The 21571-nt window shown below is 40.0% G+C and overlaps 1 protein-coding gene across 1 annotated transcript in view; it reads right to left on the bottom strand.

The window, feature by feature from the left end:
- The window catches only part of TECTA (tectorin alpha), a 65120-nt gene extending 44979 nt beyond the window's left edge, over window positions 1–20141 (bottom strand). The window contains exons 1-6 of the mRNA XM_006925244.1: window positions 20078–20141; window positions 16934–17067; window positions 14123–14410; window positions 10229–10366; window positions 9727–9892; window positions 5759–6171 (exon numbers count right to left, since the gene is read on the bottom strand). Coding sequence (XP_006925306.1) covers window positions 5759–6171; window positions 9727–9892; window positions 10229–10366; window positions 14123–14410; window positions 16934–17067; window positions 20078–20141 — 1203 coding nt within the window. The remainder of the gene's footprint in view (window positions 1–5758; window positions 6172–9726; window positions 9893–10228; window positions 10367–14122; window positions 14411–16933; window positions 17068–20077) is intronic.
- Window positions 20142–21571: the final 1430 nt, after the last annotated feature.

The raw sequence follows: 21571 nt of genomic DNA, 5'->3' as shown, positions 1-21571 counted from the left end.
GCCTCAAACTTCCTGGGCTCTAATGGGCTTGCCTCCTATTAAGGCAGAGGCCTGGATGAACCCCTGAGAGCAGGCCGAGTATTGTGCATTTAAACTGTGACACATGTATTACTAGCACCACTCTGGACTCCTCTGGGGACCAGGTGGTTGTCAACTCTCCCTGCTGGCTCTAGAGCTAGTTTTAAGTCTCTTCTTGAAAGACTAGTTACCTCACTTTTTCTCTTTACTCTTCTAAATCTATTCCTTAAATCACAGCTTAAGTCACATATTTTCCATTCCCCCCTGAATGTCTTTAGCACTCCCTTATCCCTCCTCCCAGTTGAAGTGTATACTATAAACCATTCCCCACATTTAGTACTGAGGCTACCCTGGTATTATTCTCTGACTATTTCACCCAGCCACTTCCTGATACCAGAACCATTTCCTGGAATCATTGACAACAACAAATCTGAACACCTACTGGGTACATAGCACTATGTAAGGTGCTGAGAAATACAGAATTAAAAAAATAATCGCCTCTGCTCCTCATGAGCTCTCAGTCTACTGAGGAAGAGAGTTACAAATGACATTTATAATATACTATTTTAAATATGTGTTAATAGGTGAGGCAATGAGAGAACAGTAAATGAACACTTCATCTAGCCTGTGGAAGTCACATAAAGCTTTTTAGAGGCAATTAAGTCTGACTTGGGTCTTTAAAAATAAGCAGAAGTGGCAAAAGGAAGAATGAGGGGCAGGGAATTCCAGGACAAAAGAATAAAGGCAGGGTGGTTACAGTCATCAGGGTGGTACTGGACTGCAGAGGGAAGGGGTAGACAGAGATATAGCAGGAGACATGGGTGAGGTTCATTCATTCATAGAATACTGATTTAGCTTTTTTTGTATATCAAGCACTGTTCTAAGAGCTGGGAATTAGTAACAAGCAAAAAATCCCTGAGTCATGGAATTTATATTTCAGGTGAGAAAACCAACAACAAACAAAATAAAAAGGTAAAATATATAAATATGTTGAAAAAGTGTTCTGCAGAAAAATAAAGCAGGGAATGTGGATTGAGAGTTCTACGGAAGGGGTTTTCTAATTTTAAATAGGATGGTCAAAGAAGACCTCACTGGAAAGGGGACATTTGAGGTGTCCATGCTGTTATCTTGGGGAAGAGTGGCTCACACAGATTGGATAGCCAGGCCCTAAGGTGAAGCGTGCCAGGGCACTCCCAGAACCTCAAGGGGCCAGTGTGTCTGGAGCAGAGAGAGCAAGGAAAAGGTAGAGGTAGATGATGTCAGAAAGATAAGAAGAGCCAGAACAGGTAGGGTCTTTCAGCCATTGTGAAGACTTTGGCTTTGACTGAGTTAAGAGGATGTCTAGAGCAAAAGATCGACATGATCTGACTTGCGTTTTTAGAGAATCACTCTGGTGTCTGTGCTGGGAATAGGCCTTGGAGGGCCTTTGAAGTCACGTTTTAAAACAAAACAAAACAAAGCAAAACAAAATTCCATAAACAAACAAACAAAAAAGAAAAAAAAACAAATAAAACAGCTTGGATTTCTCTTCTGTAGGTAGAGCCCCAAAATGTTTTAAATGAGGAAATGGCAGAGACATACTTGCATTTTAGAAAGTCCATTCTGACCAGCATGAAGGACTCATTGAAGTATGTCAAAATTAGAAGCAAAGAAACCAGACAGGCAACTGCTGCTACAATACAGGAGTGATAGAAGATGGAGACAAACTACAAATGGACATGGAGATGGAGGGATGAGCTCATGGAGTACACTCAGCAGGTCCTGGTAGGTTTTTGCAGTGGGGAATGAGAAATGGAGGAAAAATCAAGAGTGCATCTCAAAAGTCTAGCTCACCTGAGCAGGTGGCTTAATAAGACTCCAAAAGAGAAAGACCGATTTTTTTCTTTTTCCTAGTGAATGTCCTAGCACCTATAGACATCACATTTGTGGGCTAGGATTGAATGGCTAGTCCCGCTGGAACTGACTATAACTGCACACAGGCTTTCCAAGCTACCTGATGCATACTGATTTCTGGCACATGAGAAGGACAAGGATCTTCAGTGCCACTATCGTTGCTACTTTATGAGTTGTCTAAGAGGTAAGACAACAGCCTGTCTAAGCATTGCCTCCAAGATTTACCATGGCGGATATCATGTACAATTCTTTGTTTCTAGAGATTAGTAAGACTTAAGGGGGAAAGGGGACAAAAAAAAAAATATGCTTGAGAAATAAGCCATCTTACAGAGAGGTAAAAGTAAAAAGTAAAACCTAGGAGTTGATTAATTTATCTGTATTTCCTAGGTAGCAGGTCGGCTAACGAGCGTGAAAGAAGTCATACTATAAGGAAAGTTAACCAGCAAGAGCCCTAGATGATTACTAGGTATTGTTCTATGCTGATGTGTAGAAAATGAGATCTTGTCCAAGGCTGGTATAATTGTAAATGCCAAATACAGCTGACCCTTGAACAACATGGGTTTGAACTGTGCGGATCCACTTACATGAGGATTTTTTTCAGTAGGTAACTGTAAATGTACTTTCTCTTCTTTATGATTTTCTTAACATTTTTTTTCTAGCTTACTTTTTAGTGTAAGAAAAGAGTATATAGTATATATAACATACGAAATACATGCTTATGTTATTCGTAAGGCTTCCAGTCAACAAGAGGCTATTGGTAGTTAAGTTTTTGGAGAATCAAAAGTTATTTGCAAATTTTTGATTGTGTAGGGGGTTGGCGCCCCCTGCATTGTTTAAGGGTATATCCACTGTTGAATGTGCTCCTTTCCTTTCACTTAAGCTCCCGCTAACAAAAGGCAGTCTTTTTTTCTCAGAAATCATGGGGTAGACTGTCTTTGGATATTGCAACAGTCCCCACTAGTTTCCCTGCATTAAATCTTGTCCCACTCAGACTAACTTTATCTCTAGGCCAACCATAGGGACCAGTACTTCAGTTTATACCTTTTTTCCTGGTGTAAGTGTTCCCCTTTCACTCTTACATGTGTCTCAGTTTAAACCACAAATTATAAGGTCCTTGTGGTTCTAGCTCATAGTGCTCAGAGTAGAAACTCCCAGAGAACTCTTACCCCAACACATGAATCTTAATTCATTCCTTTGGTCCTAGTCCTCAACTCATGATTAATCTCAACTCTTTGTTTCCCTTCTTTCCCTGTATTCTAATCATTTATCTCTTTGATGGTATCTCTCCCTGGATGTGGGCGTGGGCATGGGCATGGTTAGGGGAGAGAAGTAGAATCTTAGGAACATAGGTCTTAGAATGGAAAGAGATTTCAGTGGGAATGGCAATGTGGTAATGAGCAAGTACTGAGTGTCTACTGTGTGCCAACCTTTGTACTAGATGTCACACACATGGCTATTCTATTTCATTCTCATGACAACCTTAGAAGGTCTTTATCATCTCCCCCTTTTGTAGATGAGGAAATTAAAGTTCAGGGCTTGCATGAATTATAGTTGACAGGGCCTAAATGTCACTGATTGGGCTCCAAAGCCATGCTCTCTCCATTACTCCCTGCTGCCTCTATCCCAGTGCTGGGTAGAGGTAATCAAGTCCAAACCACAGCCCCAGAGCCCTGCCTCTTTGACACTATCATCCCATTTTTTACATAGAGAAAATAAAGCTCAAAAAGGCTCTCTGCTGGCAGTGGTGGCACAGGAATTGAGCAGCTCTGACTCCAGAGTCCAAGAGCTCTTCCACCATGTGCTGATCGGCCTTGGCACTTTTTCCCTGGAGCCCCTTAAACTACTAGGTTTATCTGGGGAAGAAACAGGAAAACTACTAAGTGTTAGCTAGAAGGAGATGTTTATTACATATGAATTTTATCTGGCTTTCTTTGGTTCCCATTAGCATATATAATCCTATGTTGTTTATTTTGTTACTTGAGAACAGTTTAAAGGGAGGAGGGCATATATGGAATCCACTTTCTAACACCAACATGCAGAGAAAGGTGACCTCTAGTCGGCAAGAACAGATCGTAGTAGCAGCAGTGCCTGGCTTGGCCCAGTGTGTCTGAAGAAGTCAGTTGCCTTGCAGGCATATTGGGCTCCTTCTTGCTTCCTATCCCAATTTCACCCTGTGTGGGAACTCTGCCATTCTCCAAGCCACCCCCAACCCCAGCAGAGTAGGCATATTCAGAGACACTTGGAAGCCATTTAGCTTGCAGCTGGAGTCACGTGACTTTCTTTTAAAACATTTACATTCACATTCATATCTCTCTGTTGCTGCAGAAAATTGAGGAATCCATGCCCTGTACTTCGATGATGAATAAAAGCCACGGAAAATTAGCAGAGCTGCAGTTCCTGAAAAGAATGGCAGTGCCCCTTCCTTCTAAAAACGTCTGACTGTGAGTGCAAAAAAATTTTAATCAAAATGGAAAGTAGGAATAAAGCACAAAGCTTTCTTTTTCAACTATAGATGTTATACATATCATCCTCACAATACAGGAAGTAGAGGAAAGCTAGTAAACATTCTTCTAGCTTGAAAATGTTAGTATCTACAGGGATAAGTATAGTGAGTGCTCAAAAGCACAATATAAAATTAAAGGAGAAAAACTCCAAACTTCTGTACCCGAACTCTTACCTTTGATTTGAAATATAGAACTGTCCCTAGGGAGACTAACCAAATAACAAGGAAAACTGGAATTTCAATCACAGTAATAGCTCACTTTTCTAATTGTGACACTGATAAACCTAGGAAGAGCAGAACCAGAAAAAGTGAAATTAGTTCCCCAGTTCTGCCTTTTGTTGAACATGCTGCATCTATTAAAACTACAATACATTGTTAAAAAGAAAGAAATCTCTGCATTGGCATCGGTTCTCTTTGTAATCTTTATGATGACCTCCATGCTTGGGAATTAAGGATTGCACAGGGTTGCAGCAATCAATCCCTTGTGGTCCTAGTTATTATATGATTGCTTGAATAAATACATGGTTGCAACAAGGTCTTCATTAACATTATGAAAATTAGAGCCTCCACATATTGAGTAATTGCTAGTAGCTTTTTGCTCTTCCTCTTTTGTCAATGCTCCTGCTTGAAATCCAGGTTGACAGTGACAGAGATTATTTGCATATGCTAAAAAGACCAACAGAGAGCCATGCCCTTTTCTCTTATTTCCAGCAGAAGTGGGCAATTCTGTTAGAGGGGTGTTTGGGCAAAGCTTTCATGGGACCTTCCTCCCCAGGTTTCAGTACAGAAGTCACTAAGCCCTCTCCAGGTGCTTGCACAGACAGTACCTCTGGAAACACAGATCAATTTGAAGTTTTCTCTGAGAATGAGGCAGCAGCTCTAGGGCAAACAGAACAGGGGTGAGGATTGTTAATGAAAGGCTATACTGAATTATGGGTTTGTACTTTGTGTTTACACCAGCTCCAGGGCATGGCTCTGTGGCTACCATTGTTTCAAGTCAGGTGCATGACAAACTGAACTTACCACTTGTCCCAGTTACTGTCGAGTTTGAATGTTTGCGTGTATATATGTGTGTACATCAGTGTTTATGAAGGAACCAGGAATGTAAATGTACTTTAAGATAAACAGAAGATAGACGTGTCAAAGAGGGAGCTTAGATTATCTCTCGTACAATAAAATTTAGCTTAGTAAAGAATTTTACAAGGTATTTGCAAGGCAGAAAGAGCAGTGAATCTCTTTGGTACAAACAGTAAATAGTAGAACCAGTAGATCTAGGCAAGTCTTCCCCAGGCTAAAAACTCTCCAGCTTCTCCATCTCCCTGTGAAGGATGGAGAGGGTCTCACCTTGACTTTTCCATAGCTTCCTTTGGGGATGAGAATCTTGTAGCCATTCACCTCCACAGAGAGCTCCTTCACCCAAGAGACAGCTGAGCCCCCACGGTGCTCATTCTTGGCCTCCACACTGAAGAAGGGGAGGCTGGAAGTCTGCAAACACTGCCGTGCCAACAGATAGGCACATGACCCTTGGAAGTGAAAGAGGAAGCCATCGAAAGTGTGATAGTGAGGCTCCCCGAACACTACGCACGTACTGGTCTCCATGGGGCTGCAGTAGAAGAATTTGCCTTTGGGTTCGCACATTTCGTAGGGGCTACAAGAGGCCTCCTGGCAGTAGATCTCATTATTGAAATCCAGACAGCGGCACTTGATGGTGCAGTTCAGATCATCCCAAAACACTTCCCCTCGCCGAAGGAACTGTCCTGAGGAATAATGACATTAGAGCCAACATTTATTGAGCACTTACCCTCTGTGCCAGGCATTGGGTAAATGTTTGACTTGCATTATATCGTTTAATCCACAAAAGAACCCTAGGACATATGTATTGTTGCTCTCACTTGACAAGTGATGAACAGGTTTCAGAGAAATTAAATAATTCATCCAAGATCACTCGGCACCTCAGTGGTGAAGCTAGGATTCCAAGGGAGTCTGTCTGAATCCAATCTAAGCTTTTGGCATAATATTTTCCATGCTAATGAACACACTCTCATACAAGGAAAGACACACTGTCTTAATCTATGAGTGAGACTATGACACCCAAGAGTCATACCCTTTCTTTCAGCAATAACAGAAAGGATATTCCAAAAGAAGGCACAGTTTACTCAGGTTACTCAGCAACACCGTTCACTTGTTCACTTATCCACTCATTCAGCAAACATTTGTTGGAAGCCCAGTATGTGACAGAAAGGATCAATAGGATAAATCAGGAGTCAGACCTACAAATTTAAATCCCAGTCTTCCTGGGAAGATTTTAGAAAAGGCTGACCTCTGGTTTGGAACATTCCAGGGCTCATAAATCCTGCAGATGTTGCAGACAACTTACAACTACATAAGTTATCTTCTCTCTTGCTCTAGGACCTGTGCAAGTCCAGTACGTCTCTCTCTTTATCCACTGACAGAAGTTCTTAACAGAATCTGGGTCAGGAGCACAAGGTGGAGGGGGAGAGGAATGCTTTAAAGGGATGTGCTCATTTTAAAAATATTAATTACCATTTATTTGGTAGATAATCTGTTGTTAAAACCATTTCCCTAAATAAATGCTCTCCCCCATCAAAAACTTTAAAATTTGCCAGTTGTTTATATCAACCTTCAATTGAAATAGTCTTTGTTTGGGGATCAGAGTCAAGAGAACTGAACAATGGCCACAACTCTGCAACCAATTTCTATTACTACTGACTTAACTTCCATCTGTCTCAGTTTTCTAACCTGTAAAATGTGGACAATGCTATTTTCTCATCCCTGCCTCATGGGGAACAGTGATGCTATAAAAATTTGGCACACATTGATAGATGTAAGGGCATTTATAAACTGAGAATTTTACAACTGTCTAAAAAGGAAAGTATCAGAGATACAACATTGAGAAATGTAAATAACGTCATAGACCAGGAGTAACTATAGTGTGAAACTGTAGTCTGAAAAGGTTTCTTATGTTTTTATAAAACTGAATAGCACAAGACTGCAAGACTAACCCAAGCAGAAAGCATGGGTGCCTCAGTAACAGTCCTTTCTATCTCTGTCAGCAGAAACAGTTATGTCTAAACAAGCAATTATGTTTCATACTTGTTAAGAATAGGGCCCTAAAATGGGATAATAAATTTATTCACATTCCTAGTAGGTCATATGCATCAGCTCTGAAAAAAAGGCCCTTCAAACCTCAAAAATATTTGGCACTAGTCCAGGTTGAATATATTGTAACAGCCTCCACTGTAATTTCCAGTCTCTGCTTTTTCAGGTTTCCAATAAATGAGAGGAAAACGCCTTTGAATAGAGGAAGTTTGGCCCAAAAGGTAGACTCTCTGAGAATATTTTGCTTGTGAAACGATGATATAATAAATCAGCTCCATGCAGCAGCTCTTCCCTTGCTATTACCCAGGACAAATCTCAGTCTCTTTGGATTGATGTATGTCCAGTGGCACATGAAATACATAGCAGTCTATATAAGGATATTGAATTTGTCCTGTATATGAAACCCAAACCCATAACTCAGGAGGAAAAGAATGAAGCCAAACTGGGGACTTAGCACATAGCTGGCATCTGACCAATTCCACAGCTCTGCAAGCCAATACTTTCAGTTACCACAGCATTTCATTCCCAGGACTCAAGCGAGAAGCTGTCACTGGGCACTTACGTTGCACGGCCACAGCCAGTCAGCTCTGTAATGCTTGGACAAAGGAGAGAGGCTTTGGGTAGGTCTCTAGTCCAGGGAGAGAGATAATGGGATGTTGGTTTGGTATCTTTCACAGACCTTGAGTGAAGCGTATTTACATTCTACATGGGAGGAGAGTATAGTCTCTGAAAACCTGGTGAGCTTTGGAGCTAGATTCTTTTCTGTCCAGTTTAATACTGGCTTAGTTCTAAAACATATGTTTGCTATTCTGAACATGGAGGACTTTACAGAATCTACAGAGGCAAAGATGCCCAGGCAAACCATTTTCACAAAAAGACCTTTCCTTAAAGCATAGGCAGAAGTTTGATAAGCCTGACCACAATGCAAGGACTTGGAGAAGAGGGAGTGGGGATTTCAGACCAGGTTAAGATGGCTTTTCTGTATATTATACAAACTGAAGTTCTATATATTATACAACCCTGAGGTCCCCTGGGATTGCCGGGACACACAGATCACCAGGCAAGGCCTTCTCTCTGAGGAGGACAGGAGACTACCTGAAACCTTTATGCCAATGTAAAACTTTTTCATAGATCTGGAAACATTTTCCCCAGGGTTATCTTCTGTACTTTTCCGCAATACCCTGCACTCATGTCTATCATACTATGCCTTAAACTGTATCATCATTTCTGTGGCTGACTTCTTTACCATAGTGTTGTCATAGAAGGCTGGAGCGCCTTCATCTTTAGCACCTAACAGAGTGGCTAGCACCTAACTGGGGCTCTCGAAATGTTCTTTGGAAAGATATGATGGCTGGATGGCTGAACTGATGGGTGGGTAGATGATTATTGTTGCTATAGCCTTCACTCCTAGAAGTAGAAATTTTAAAAGAAATCTTGTTTTCAAAATGCTTTTAGACACATAAAAAGAGGGAATCTATAAACCAGGATGTTCCTGTGAGAGTCCTGGGTTGTTTTGCACATCCAAATAGGTTTTGATAGTTCAGAGAAGGCTCCAAACTTTGGATGTCAAAGTAAAGAAAACTCACCAAGGTTCAACTACAGCTCATTCACATAGACCTAAAGCCAGCTTTGATTCTCCCCCAAATTCCTGCATGTTTTGCTGCTGCTGGGAAGATTCTAGGAGTAGCTACCCTAAAGACTATGACACTTTTTTCTTTCTTTCTAATCATACTAGGAAGTACTGATTTACTCTCATGGAGACTAGGCAACACTCCAAGTTCGCCTACTTCTATGAATCGTCAAAGTGCAGATGGCAGAGCAGGAGTAAAGATGAGAAGAAAAAGGAGGAGGGAATGACAACAACAAAGATAATGTTAAACAAGAGGGCTCTCTTCTAGTGCCTCTGGCTGAGAAATCACTTAAGATTCTCATCCATTCTGCAGTTGTTCCAAACACGAAGCTGTGTTCACACCCAAGGCCAGGACTTCGTAAAATACAATGTAGCAAGTGCAGGGTTTCAGCTCCTTGTCTGACAAATGTGCATGCTAGAATTACCTTGATCTCCATTACCCAGCTGAGAGATGTTAAAAGAGTAAGGCACCAGAAATGAGTTCACTCTTGTGGCTTAAAAGCTTTCCTGTCAATCTAATTGAAACAAACTCTGCTTTGCTCTAGAGAAGAAAAATCTTTACCTCTGGAGGTACAGCCATTGGCTGGGTCAATTTCCTTCCCGTCAACTTTAAATGCCCAGCGGCCTGGAACATTGACATTTGTGGTCTCCTGGATATTCACAATATCAGGGGTTCTTGACCCTGGGAGGCTGAAGAAATTGGTGAGGTTTCCACCATTAAATCCTGCCTAGAGCACAGAAGGAAGACAGGAGCTTTGAGCACAAACACTACCTCCTTTGGTTATCTTGTCCAGATACCCTATTTTCAGAATCTAGCACATCTAAACTTACGAGACTCCTTTTTTCTGCAGCCCTTGTGCCACCATTTCATGTGAGAAAGGCCACACTTGAATCAAGGTATCGAAGAGGGACAAGACTAACCTCTCAGTCCGTCCACCTCCAAGATAAGACACACTTCTGTAGTTTAAAGGTGTGAGTAGGACTCTTTCTAGGATGCTGAGAAGCATAAGCAGAGAGTGTAGTGTTTCAGAACTTTCAGAAAGATGAAATGGAGAACCACCTACCTGCGCCATCACTCCCCCAAGACCTGTCAGGGGATCTCCGCCGCTGGCCGTCCCTGTAGTCCAGTTGATTTCATAATAATTGAAGAGTGTGAATGTATAGGAGCCATCAGACACCAGGACTGCCTGGAAGGTGTTCACCTACAATATGGGAATAGATGGGCTCATGACTCACATTCCCCAAGAGCTCCTCTCCCCATTCGCAAGTCCCTTTACTCTGCACCTTCCCTGCCCCCAAGCATCTCAGTGCTGCTCCACGCCAGGCCTCACTCTCTGCCTCCTCTCTGAATGTGTTCTCTCCTCCAGTGAGAAAAGATAGACATATAGGATTGTGCACTTAAAAGAGAAATTGCCTGAGAATAACCTGGAGACTGACTCAGCTCTCCCTCTTATCTGACATACCAGGCAGAAAATTTAAGGCGGGGCTCAGCTTGTAATGATACATGAGTACCTATAGATGGCAGCATGAGAATAAGCTATAGGAAATTGTCAAGGCTGAGAAAGGGCGGCAAGCACCTCTTTCCACAGCAGATTGATTGGGTGGGATGTGAGGAGGTGAAGAGAGAACCAGCAAATGCTTGTCAGTGAAAAGAAAGTTTTCGTATGGACTGTGCTCTCTCCCTTCGCAGAAAACGCTGGTAACCTGGGTGAGATGTCTCACCTTTTTCAAAATGGCAATTGAAAGTGATTTTTATAAAGCATTTTGTAAGGAGAAACTGCTCCTCTAAATGAACATTTATGCATCACTTTATGTCTGCAATATTCTCAACACTCATCTGTACCTCAGACCAAAGCTAAGATGGGCAATTTTGGGGGCCATTCCCATCATATAGCTTAAAAAGCTGAGGGCTAAGGGATATGAATTGCTGGAAATTTCACAATGACCCATCAACAGAAAATAGGATTCAAGCCAGAGCTCCTAGTCTATCTCTTACTGTACTGTCATTACACACTGTCTTAATTTTCAACTTTTTAGGACAGAGATGTTATATAAATTCAAACAAGGCTTGCAAACAGTTGCTGGAAACAAGCTGCAGCAAACGGTATCCTTTACTCATTCCCTTTACTAATCCCTGATCTTGATGGATGCTTTCAAGATATTAAAATAAAAATAGAGTTAAAAGGAGAGGCTGCTTTTTTTTTTCTTTTCCTTTACTAATCCCTGATCTTGATGGATGCTTTCAAGATATTAAAATAAAAATAGAGTTAAAAGGAGAGGCTGCTTTGACCTTTTCCATTCAAATCTAGCACTTTTCCCAGCTGTCTGGTACTGTCCTGGTTAACGCTGTCAGACGCAGAGGAAGACCCAGATCTTTATCCTGTGTAATCGAACTAGGGTAGAGGATCTTGGAAGCCCCAAATCTTCCATCATAGATGGTCCCGAGGAGGGAGACAAGGTGCAAGGAAAGAAAAGCCCGTTTTGTAAACAAGAACTTTGTCCTCAAGCCCTGTGCTTGCCACAGCTGATGGCATTTATGATAGTCACTCAGATATATGCCTCCATTCTTTGGCCCTGCTCAACAAAAAAGGAAAGTAGGACCTAGAGATAAGTGAGCAGTCAGCTCAAGACTGCTATAAGGTCATTGCAAGGTCAGGTTCAAGAAACAGGCACAAAGTCAAGGTCACACAAGGACTAAAGCTAAACCCTCCTTTAGACCAGGATTCTCCTTTAGGAAGTGAATTTCTTCTCCCAAAATGAAGTTGGAAATATCTTCGGTCCAAATAGGTCTTGAGAGCAACCCATTTCTGATCTCAGAAGTCACCTCAAAACCAGCCACCCTAACAACACCCCAAAGGCTCATTTGCCCTCATGAACATCCTTGCTCACTCTCACACACTCTTATACATACTTATCTCTTCAACGTTAGTTTTAAGACTCTTCCAGTTCTATTTTAGTAAAACTATGTTTTCAATTCTTGAAAAAACCCTCTTATACTCCAGAGAAGACTTCTAATGATACCTGGAGGAGGGAGCTGAGAAAAAAGTTCAGGGTTTAGAATTAAACTTCAGTTTGAACTCTGCTCTGCCTTCTCTGAGGTTCAAACCTCTTTTCTTGATATTAGGCGAATTATTTAACCTCTCTGGGTCTGTTCCCTCACCTTGTAAGTGAAGAGAGTGCTTATTGTGGAACACTCTTGTGATGGCTAAATAAGATACAAAAATAGGCTATCACAGACCTGAGCTCAAAGTGATCCTTCAATAAGTATTAGTTTTCCTTCCTTAAAATAAACATGTTCCCTTCCCCTTCTCTTTCTGTTGGGCTTCCATGAGACCTTCTGCCTCTTAAAGGCCTTTCATGCCCAGTGTTTACTTGGCCTGACGCTATGTGTTCCTACTAAGAAGGGGAAGCATGAGATAATAGGGAGATGGAAGAGTGGACCAATATCAAAGATAGGAATGGATGGATACTTCTGCAGCTCTAGAAGATTATATCACCTTTTTCTCCAAGGAGCACAAAACATTTAGATGTTATTTCATTCATCTTCATTGAAAGAATTCTCACCTAGTCCAGAAATTTACTTTAAAATACAAACCAAAAAGTATCTAAATTATCTTGCCAATTTTATTGCCAATAAAAATTTTTTGTTTTGGAAGAAAAAATGGTGGCCAGCATTTGATGGGCATTTCTTCTCTTTTTTCCCCACTGACACTAAAATTTATCAATCCTTGGCATCTTACATTCTAACACTGTAAGGTATGAGGTTTAAAGGACATAAAATATCATCTGAGGGGTCATTAGCAATCCATAACATGACAGAGTGACAGAGGGAAATGTATGCTTCTTTAGAGGTTATTTCTAGCCATGTATCCACTGTTTAAACTGTGTCTTTCTGTTCTCCAGAACCTCATAGTGATAAAGTACATCTTGACGCTCTGTTCAGAAAGTGCTAAAACACAATGTGCTCATTGCATGACAGCTTTGAATTGCTAGCCCAGCACTTTCCCAATTCTGTCTCTAACTCAATAGTTTCTGTTCTACCCCCAAACACCTGACTCTGCCAAGGAAATCGGAAAACAGATGGAATCGGAAATAATCCTAAGAAAGCAGAGGGCAGATTTTTGAGTGTCTGCTTACTGGAAATTATATAGATGAAGGCACGTCTGCTACTTCAAAAATCTCCACCATCAAAGTCACCCAAATAAGCCACAGGTTTTTTGTGAAAAATGTGTTCTGTACCTTTATGTAGAAAGTTGATTATCTCTACTATAATGCCAGTGATAATCTTTCTTATTTGACTTTTACTTGACTGCTCATTTGGGATTTCAGAGCAGATTTTAAAACTTTATTCATGAAACACTTTAACTGCCCACTCCAGTTAGCATCAAATATGAATGCCAGCCCCAGTGACAATAAAAAAAAAAAAAAAAGGTCATAACATAATAAAACGAGTCAGGTTATTTGTGCCCCAAACCAGCACCCTATTTTCCTTGTCCTAACAGGGTTGTATGGGAAAAAAAAAGAAAAGTAAAGAAAGAGAAAAGAAAAGAAAATTAGCTGATGGAGAGAGGCATTTATGCCTCTGGTAAGAAGAAAGGACCTTTGGGTTCCTAACGGGTCCCTAATCATGTGTGGCCTCTTTCAGGTCTCAGTGACTTAATCAGTCTCCTACAAAATAGAAATGCTAGGACTGCAAGAGACTTATGGTGGGGTTCTTTTAGGACACTTGTAATGATCAGTAATAGGGATAACACATCTAAAATATTACAGCTGACTGAACTGGTTAGGTAGGTATGATATCTTTCTGTTTCCTGAAAATAGGTATCAAGACTCATTAGTTTAACCCTAGGAAATGGACTTTTCTCAGCTCTAACAATTAGACTCCTTCACAGTGGTGAAGATGGACAAGAATTAGATGTCAGGATATGAAGTGGAAAATGGAAAATTTGAATTATTACAGGTGTGGTGCTGCTCCCTCCATAAAACGTGACTTCCTCCCATGTCACAATGAAAACCCAAGTGGCAGAGAAGGTTGCCATGTCTTTGAAGTACTTCCTGATGTCCTTGGTGGCTCTTTTCAAGATGACAGGGTCCATGGTCTCTCTGTAATAGATCTCGCCTCGAATTCCATTGTGCACATCTGCCCAAAATGGGGCGATGAAGGCCCTCCCATCCGTCAAGGGGAAGGGCTCTGGTGTGAACTGGCTCACGAGCACATCAAAGGAGACAACTCCATTGTTATTGACCTGCAGAGACAGGAGAGGTTTCACATGAGGGGTCTGAAACCATGACAGACAGCTCAGAGTCCTGAACCAAGACAGACGTTCACCTAATCATAGGAATGGAAACAACTAAACTACTGAATTAGAACTTCCAAATATTGTTCAACTAAGAGGTTCATTTACTTCCTGACAAAATCATTGGTTTTCTTTCACTTTCAATTTGTATTAAGCTGCATTTCTTATTAATAATCAGTCTAATTTTCATGTTCTTTATCCTATCTATATTTACATTTATCTAATGCTATTCATGGGGGCAGGCAGGGGATAATATGGGCAATAAAGATGATCCAGAGTCACAGAGGCAAAAAAATAAAAACTTGAAGCAGAAAATTAAATTTAAAAATTGAGGAGCTCTGTATTAGACATTGATTTCTATTATATGACAAGAGATGAATGTCAGAAAAAGGAAAATCAAATACTCCATCATCAAACTCAGATCTCAGGATAAACCATATCCTGTTCTAGATAAGACATTTAAAGGACTTCTACTGATATCAAACCACTCGACTATCTTATGGTGATTTCTTCATAATTTGTAAATGGCTTAGTAAACTTGTTAAATTACTAAACCTTACTGCAAACCCCAAGCTATTATTGTACACTCAGTTGACATGAGACCTATAAAAAATGTGCCTCTGCCTGTGTCTGTAGCTCTATACATTGGTAGATAAGGCTGACTTAACCCTATGGCTTGTGTGGCTTCAATAGCAGAAATGCCTGTGATGAAAATACTTGAAATTCTTCGATACATAAAACCTGGAGATCATTTTTCGATATATTGTAATTATTTGTTGTGTTCATATTAATTAGTAATGTTATAAACATTAACCAGGACCCAGATCTCAGAGGTAAGTTATCAGTACCTGGACCAGGGGTATGTCAGTCTGTTTTGGAAGCAAGGGTGTGGGATTTATAAAGGAAGTTGGAGACCCAGCTACAAGGCATTTAGAACCTATTGTCTGCAAGTAACAGTGAATAACCCAGAGGCCTGAACACATTGCACTACTGAGTGCTGGAAACTCTTGGGAGCAATTTGCCCTCCAATAAGTCTGCCCCAAATTAAGGACTCTCCTTTTTCAAGGACGAGAATTATTCAGGCTCCATGTCACATAGTACAGTGGAGGAGAAAGAGGAGTTTAACTAAATATAGTGGTTCTAGATGTCTGTAAGACTAAGGTTTCTGAAATAGAAGTCCTGTATGCCTCTCTCATCTCCAAATCAGGTCAACACATTCTGAAATTTACAGTCAACTATTACAGACTAAGGAATCTCTACTGTGAGTAGAGTATAAAAGGCATTTCAGGATGCCAGAGCAATGTGTTGCTAGGCAATAATGGCTGTAATTAAAACACACAGACTAGCAGAGAAAGCTGGTGATGACTCAGTTGTGTTTTGATTATATTCTATAGTTAAGACCAATCATTCTCAAACTTTGTGGACATCAAAATCACCTAGAGGGCTAGTTAAAACACGGATTACTAGGTTTCCCTCCAAGAGTTTCTGATTCAGTAGGTCTAGGGTGGGGCCTGAGAATTGACATTTTTAACAAGTGCCCAGGTAGATTCTGATGCTGCAGGTTCAAAAACCACTGGTTAGATAATGGAAGCGGGAACTATTTTCTAGTGAGAGTCAGCCTTGAGCTATAAATCAAAAGTTGGAGAATACAGAGTTTCCATATTCAGAGATGTCCAGAGGTATAGATGCTTAAAGTTTCATTTCATCCTCTACAGCAGGACACAGAATAGAATAGGATGTGATCTACATATGCCACACACAATCCTATAAGGTCAAAGATACAAACAGGTTCAGTTGCTCTGAACTTTCTTCTCAATGTGCAACAGTCTCAGTAGCAGCAAACTCAATGATCAAAAAAAAACAAAAACAAAAACAAACAAAAAACCCAGAAACTCCCTCGAGAACACAGTTGCTCAGGAGAGTTCTGACAGCATATGGTATCATTTCTTCATGCAGGTTTGACAAAGAGACCCTAGAGAATCTCAGACCCAATGAAGGTAGACAATTCTGCAAATAACTTGTATATAATTGTTGATTACCCCTCTACTATGTTCTGACTCTGCTTTGAACTGGTAGGAAGGCTAAGAATAACAGATGTGTAAACTTTTCACACCCCCAGAGGGAAAAGAAAAATGATGTTGCTTTTCTTGTAGTTCATTGTATCTTTTTATCTCGTTGAGTAGCAGAAATAATGTTTATAGCACTGGGGGCTCTGCTTCACTTCTGTATTTAATCACCCACAAAAGCAATTTATTGTTCTGTATACTCCTTTACTATGAACATTAGTCATTAAATATACCTTTGACTTTCTTAATCATGAAATCTCAGTTCATGGTATCTCAGAACCTGTCGTTTGGGCTGCCACTAAATTCTCCGTTCCTGGAGCCCTGGAGGAAAGTACTTTAAATGTTTTTCTTAATGACAAACAAAGGGAAAGCCACAGAGCAACAGCTGGGCTGCTTTTCCACTTACATAGACAGTGCGGTAAGGAACGCCAAAGAAGAATATGGGGATGGCCAACTTAATCTCAGATGAGCTTCCATCATCTACTTTAGGGGTTTTGGTGTCATTCTGCCAAAATGGATACATGAGCTCCCTGGGCTGAACTGTCAAGAGAGACGGTAGTTAGATAGATGGCAGATCCTTCTTCTATTGGGCAAGCTACTTCTCTCCCACCCACCAAAGCCAACTTCTTTCAGTAAGTCTAACAAATTAATTGCAAGTCAGACTCCCTTTTCATTAAGCTGCCTAATCTTCTGCCTCTGGAAATCACTTCATGCTTCATTTCTATGCTTCCATACGTTTTGGAGAGAACAATGGTTAAAACTGGCTGGAAATTGTGTAATCGCTCCTGCTTGGAGCTCTCCGAGCACTGAGAGGTGGCCTCTAGGTCTGGCATGGCTTAGATGGCTTGATCTTTGATCAGAAGGCAAGATATAGAGAAGATGGTTTGTGGCTATAAAGCTCCCTTGTAGTTCAAGAATTCTATTATCAAGTCTTTTCCTGAAAGGAGGCCCCTCCCTCCTGCTGCACAGTAGGAGAAGATACTAGGTCCCAGAAGGAAAGAAATGACAGTTGGAACTGGGACAAAAGTGGGAGGACAGAGTTTGTAGTAACTGGTCTGTGAATGACCTTGATTGAGCTCCAGCCCTGCAAGAAGGCTCTCTGCTCAGCTCCTGTTTAAAATAGACAGCACAGGACACTTTGGGGTGAGGGAGGTTGGGCCCTTGAGTATTCTAGAGAGAGGCTCAGGGCTCTTACTCATCATCCTGGTCAAAAGTGAGAACCGATACACCCAGGTCCCCTCATGTAACTGTGTCACCACCACTCCTGGAAACCTGGTTTGTTTCTCCTCCAAACTTTTGCAGGAGGTGGCCTAGTTTAGTGAGAGAAATTAGATAATTTCCCAAGGGTCTATGTTATTGATGATCAGATCCAATGAGATCTATGAAATAATCTACATTTGAGATGTAACTTTTCTCTGCTTCTGTCCTCTCTTCTCTTGAGTTAAAATAGAAAACTAGAACATCATCTTTTCTTCCTTTAAAAAAAAAATGTTTGTTAATTTTCAGGGGCAATGGCAAATCCATTTGGGGTTTCTGGTCCTATTTCTTGAGGAGTCTGCTTGCTGCAATCTAGATGCTAATATCTCATTCTCGGGTCAGGGTCCATCTCCTTGGGAAACTCCCTGCTCTGTGCCAATGGAGCTGGTCAGATGGTGAGCACCTGGGCAAGGACTGCCTGCTCCTCTGGAACCTTTAAGTGGGGCAGAGAAAATCTCATATAAAAGAGACTGTAGAGTGACCAGAAAGCAGCTCAGGAGTGCCAGGCCAAGTGCCAGCATCTCTCTTGGAGCGAGGAGAGTTGATCTGTTTCCCAGGGCTAACATCAGAGGAAAGCAGGGAAAAGTAAGCCCCAGAAGTCTCTGGGAAGCCAACCAAATTTGAGTCTTTAAGAGGTGCTGTAGCTAGTTTAATCACAGGAACACTCAGCCATTATGCTTTATTTAATATCACAATCAAAAGGCAAAAGGGATTCTCTAACGTTCATATTTACACAGAAGTAACAAATTCCAAATTCCAAGAAGGTAAGAATTTTTTTAAAAAAATTTCTATAATCCTTATCATAGCTTTATATACAGATACTTATTAAACTTGAAAGGTGATAAACTTTCTCAAATTAGTAATAAATCAAATCACATCATGGATTTACTCTTCATGGGGAACTATTTAGGAGTGATGCCCAAGTGTGAATAAGGGCTCGTATTCACACTGAATTGAAATCATTTTAATAGAAGGATTAATTGGTATTTTGAGCAGCGTTGGCTGATCTGCCTAGGAAATGAAAAATCCAAAAGCCTTCGCGGAGGAGACAGAAAACTATGATCATGAAGACTGCCCCTAATGTCTCTCTCTGCTCTAAAGGTGAGGCAAATTTGTATATTTTTTCTCTTCATGAGCAATCCTAATCAGGTCATGATTTTGAACAGGAAAGAATGGACAGTTAAAATTTTCAATTTTAATAAAAATACAAATAATAAAAATATATAATATTATAAAAACTTAACAAATGAAAGAAAGGTGCTTAATAAAAAGGAGTAGGTTAAAACTACAGTAATTTCCACCTTGGAAGCCATTAGTATTTAACTCGTTAACAATGTGACCTATTCAATACTATCAGAGTTAATAAAAGAAAGAACATCCCAGGTTATCTTTAGGCTGGGAATTTGACAATAAACATGCTCCCAGGATTCTGGGTTGTTTATTTTTTCTTTTTTACCAAATAAAATGTACTTTCTTAGAGCAGGGGTTGCAGTCTGTGGGACTCTTTCAGTTTTGTGGGGTTTCACACTACAATTTGTATGCTACAACAGTTTAAATTTATCCAACCCTAGAAAAATGCTAGGGCTGCACATGCCTTAAAGATCTGTTGACTCAGACTTGTAATCATGTGCCTTTTGTTTTATAAACAAAACAAAGAAAGATGCTTTGGAATTTTAGCTATAAAAGTTTCAAATATATGTAGACTTTCCCATCTTTTCTAAAATCTAAAAACAGTAGAAATTAATGTACATGGCTTCTAATCTATCCTGAGCAATGCTACACAGAGGGAGAGAAAAAGGAATCACTAAGGGGAATAATTTTATTTCGCTTAGAGTTTGAGATTTTTGGCCATTGTAAAAGGCCACTGACACACAAGTCACTAACATCAATGCCATTAGAACTTCTTAATTTTGTCTAAAACAAGCACATTCTTTAAAGTTTGTGCTACAAGCTAAATGCCTTAATGGGAATCAGTCATCAGATATGGGCTGCACACCTACTCTAAATTCTTTTAATAAAAATAATTAGCATTATCTTAAAGACCCATTTGATTAAAAGCAGACAACCTAGAAAATACAAATTTCGTTCACAGTTCAGAAAGAAAAAGTAGGAATGTAAATAAATATTCAGTTAATGTATTTTACCCTTAACAACAAAATTTAATTTACATTTTTCTTGTTGTATCTGTAGACACATGTACACCTGCCCGACAATTATGGTTCCAACAAAAGTGTCTCTTTATAAATTCAAGAATATGCTAATCAAGAGCTTTATGGAATTCTGTAGTACTCACCTTGATGCCTTATAAGTGCGAAGATGAAAGAGACCCAAATTCTGAGTAATGATGAATAATTCATCCTGGAATTTTAAAAAGAAAAAGAAAAAAATCCCCAGCTTGCCAGAGTAAATAGAATATCAGGTGTGTTTGCTGGCAAATCCCAAGACACATCACAATCATCACAAAACAAATTCACATAACGACATTGACAGTTCTGAGTTAGGTTAAAATTCTTTGAATGCTGGTATGTATTTGTAAGTTCAACACTTCATGAACAAATTAGACTCCCCCATGAGCAGCCAGTTTGGAAGTGTAATGAGATCATTCAAATTATCAGGAAATTGTATTGAATCAATGCGAGTGGCGATCAGTAATGAAAAGGCATCTACTCTGTAGCTACTAAGGCATGAAAAATAGATGCAGGTCCTGTGTTGTGTCTCTATCATAGACAACTCATCCTCCTTGAAATCTGGCTTTCCTGATTTTTACAACAGCTTTCGATCAGGTTCAAATAATAGTCAGTTAAAACACAATGTTTTTCTACGGATAGGAAAATTTAAAGTTTGCCATTCCCTTCTTTATAGTATTTAGCCGCTCCACCATTTTGAAGTACTGACTAGATTTACTGGTAGGATAAGACTCTGTCCACTGACTTTCCATAGTGAAATGAACCATAGATACATTAGTTACAAAAAAGAACCATGCCAGGGTTGTTTCTTGGAATTGCAATAAAAATAGAACCCAGCATACAAGCAAGTAATTAGTTCCAGAAAATTAAAGAAAGAACATCAAACAAGTGAATTTGTTTTCATTTTAGTTACAATCAGTTGAACCGGCTGTTTTACCCTCCATTAGGAACATGAACAGCCTGTGCTGCTCGTAAAGCTGAGATGCAAACACGTATGCAAGCTCCAAGTTATACATATACCTGCATAAGAACCAAGTATATAAATAGATTGTGAAGTTTGCTTCTGACAGTATTCTTAAATACAAAAATCCTCTTATTTTTTGAAGCTATCACAATTCTTCAGCAAATATTTCATGGAAAAACTAGTGAATTTACCTTATGAAAATTTTACTGTAAACCTTCAGTTGTCAAGCATACACACTGAAATCTCAAGCACATAATAAATATTAGTTTTGCTGAAAGTGGTGCCAAGACTTTTGTAGAGATCACACAGCTTTAGCAGAGGGAGATGCCATGCACATTTAAGACTAGAGCCCTTAGGGAAACATTTCAGAGAGCAGTAAAGAGGATTCATTTAAGTATTTGTATTTATGAAAAATGTCACTAACCTGTTCTGTAGACACTGGAGGAATTGAGTCAGAAATATTAAGCCAAATCTTGGTAAACCAGGAAAAAAATTAGGCAAAACGAGAATTCATGTCTGTTCTCCCCTACTTGCTGCCAATTATTTCTGATTCCTGAAATGAAGTCTGAAGCCCCTACTCTTAAAACCAAAAATTCAGTTAGTCCTATACTAGAGTCAGATAAGTATTGAGTTGCAA

The sequence above is a fragment of the Pteropus alecto genome, unplaced genomic scaffold (assembly GCF_000325575.1).
Source record: "Pteropus alecto unplaced genomic scaffold, ASM32557v1 scaffold479, whole genome shotgun sequence".
Taxonomy (NCBI): Eukaryota; Metazoa; Chordata; class Mammalia; order Chiroptera; family Pteropodidae; genus Pteropus; species Pteropus alecto.
The sequence above is the reverse complement of the archived record's forward strand: the minus strand, read 5'-3'. Positions and strand labels throughout refer to the sequence as shown.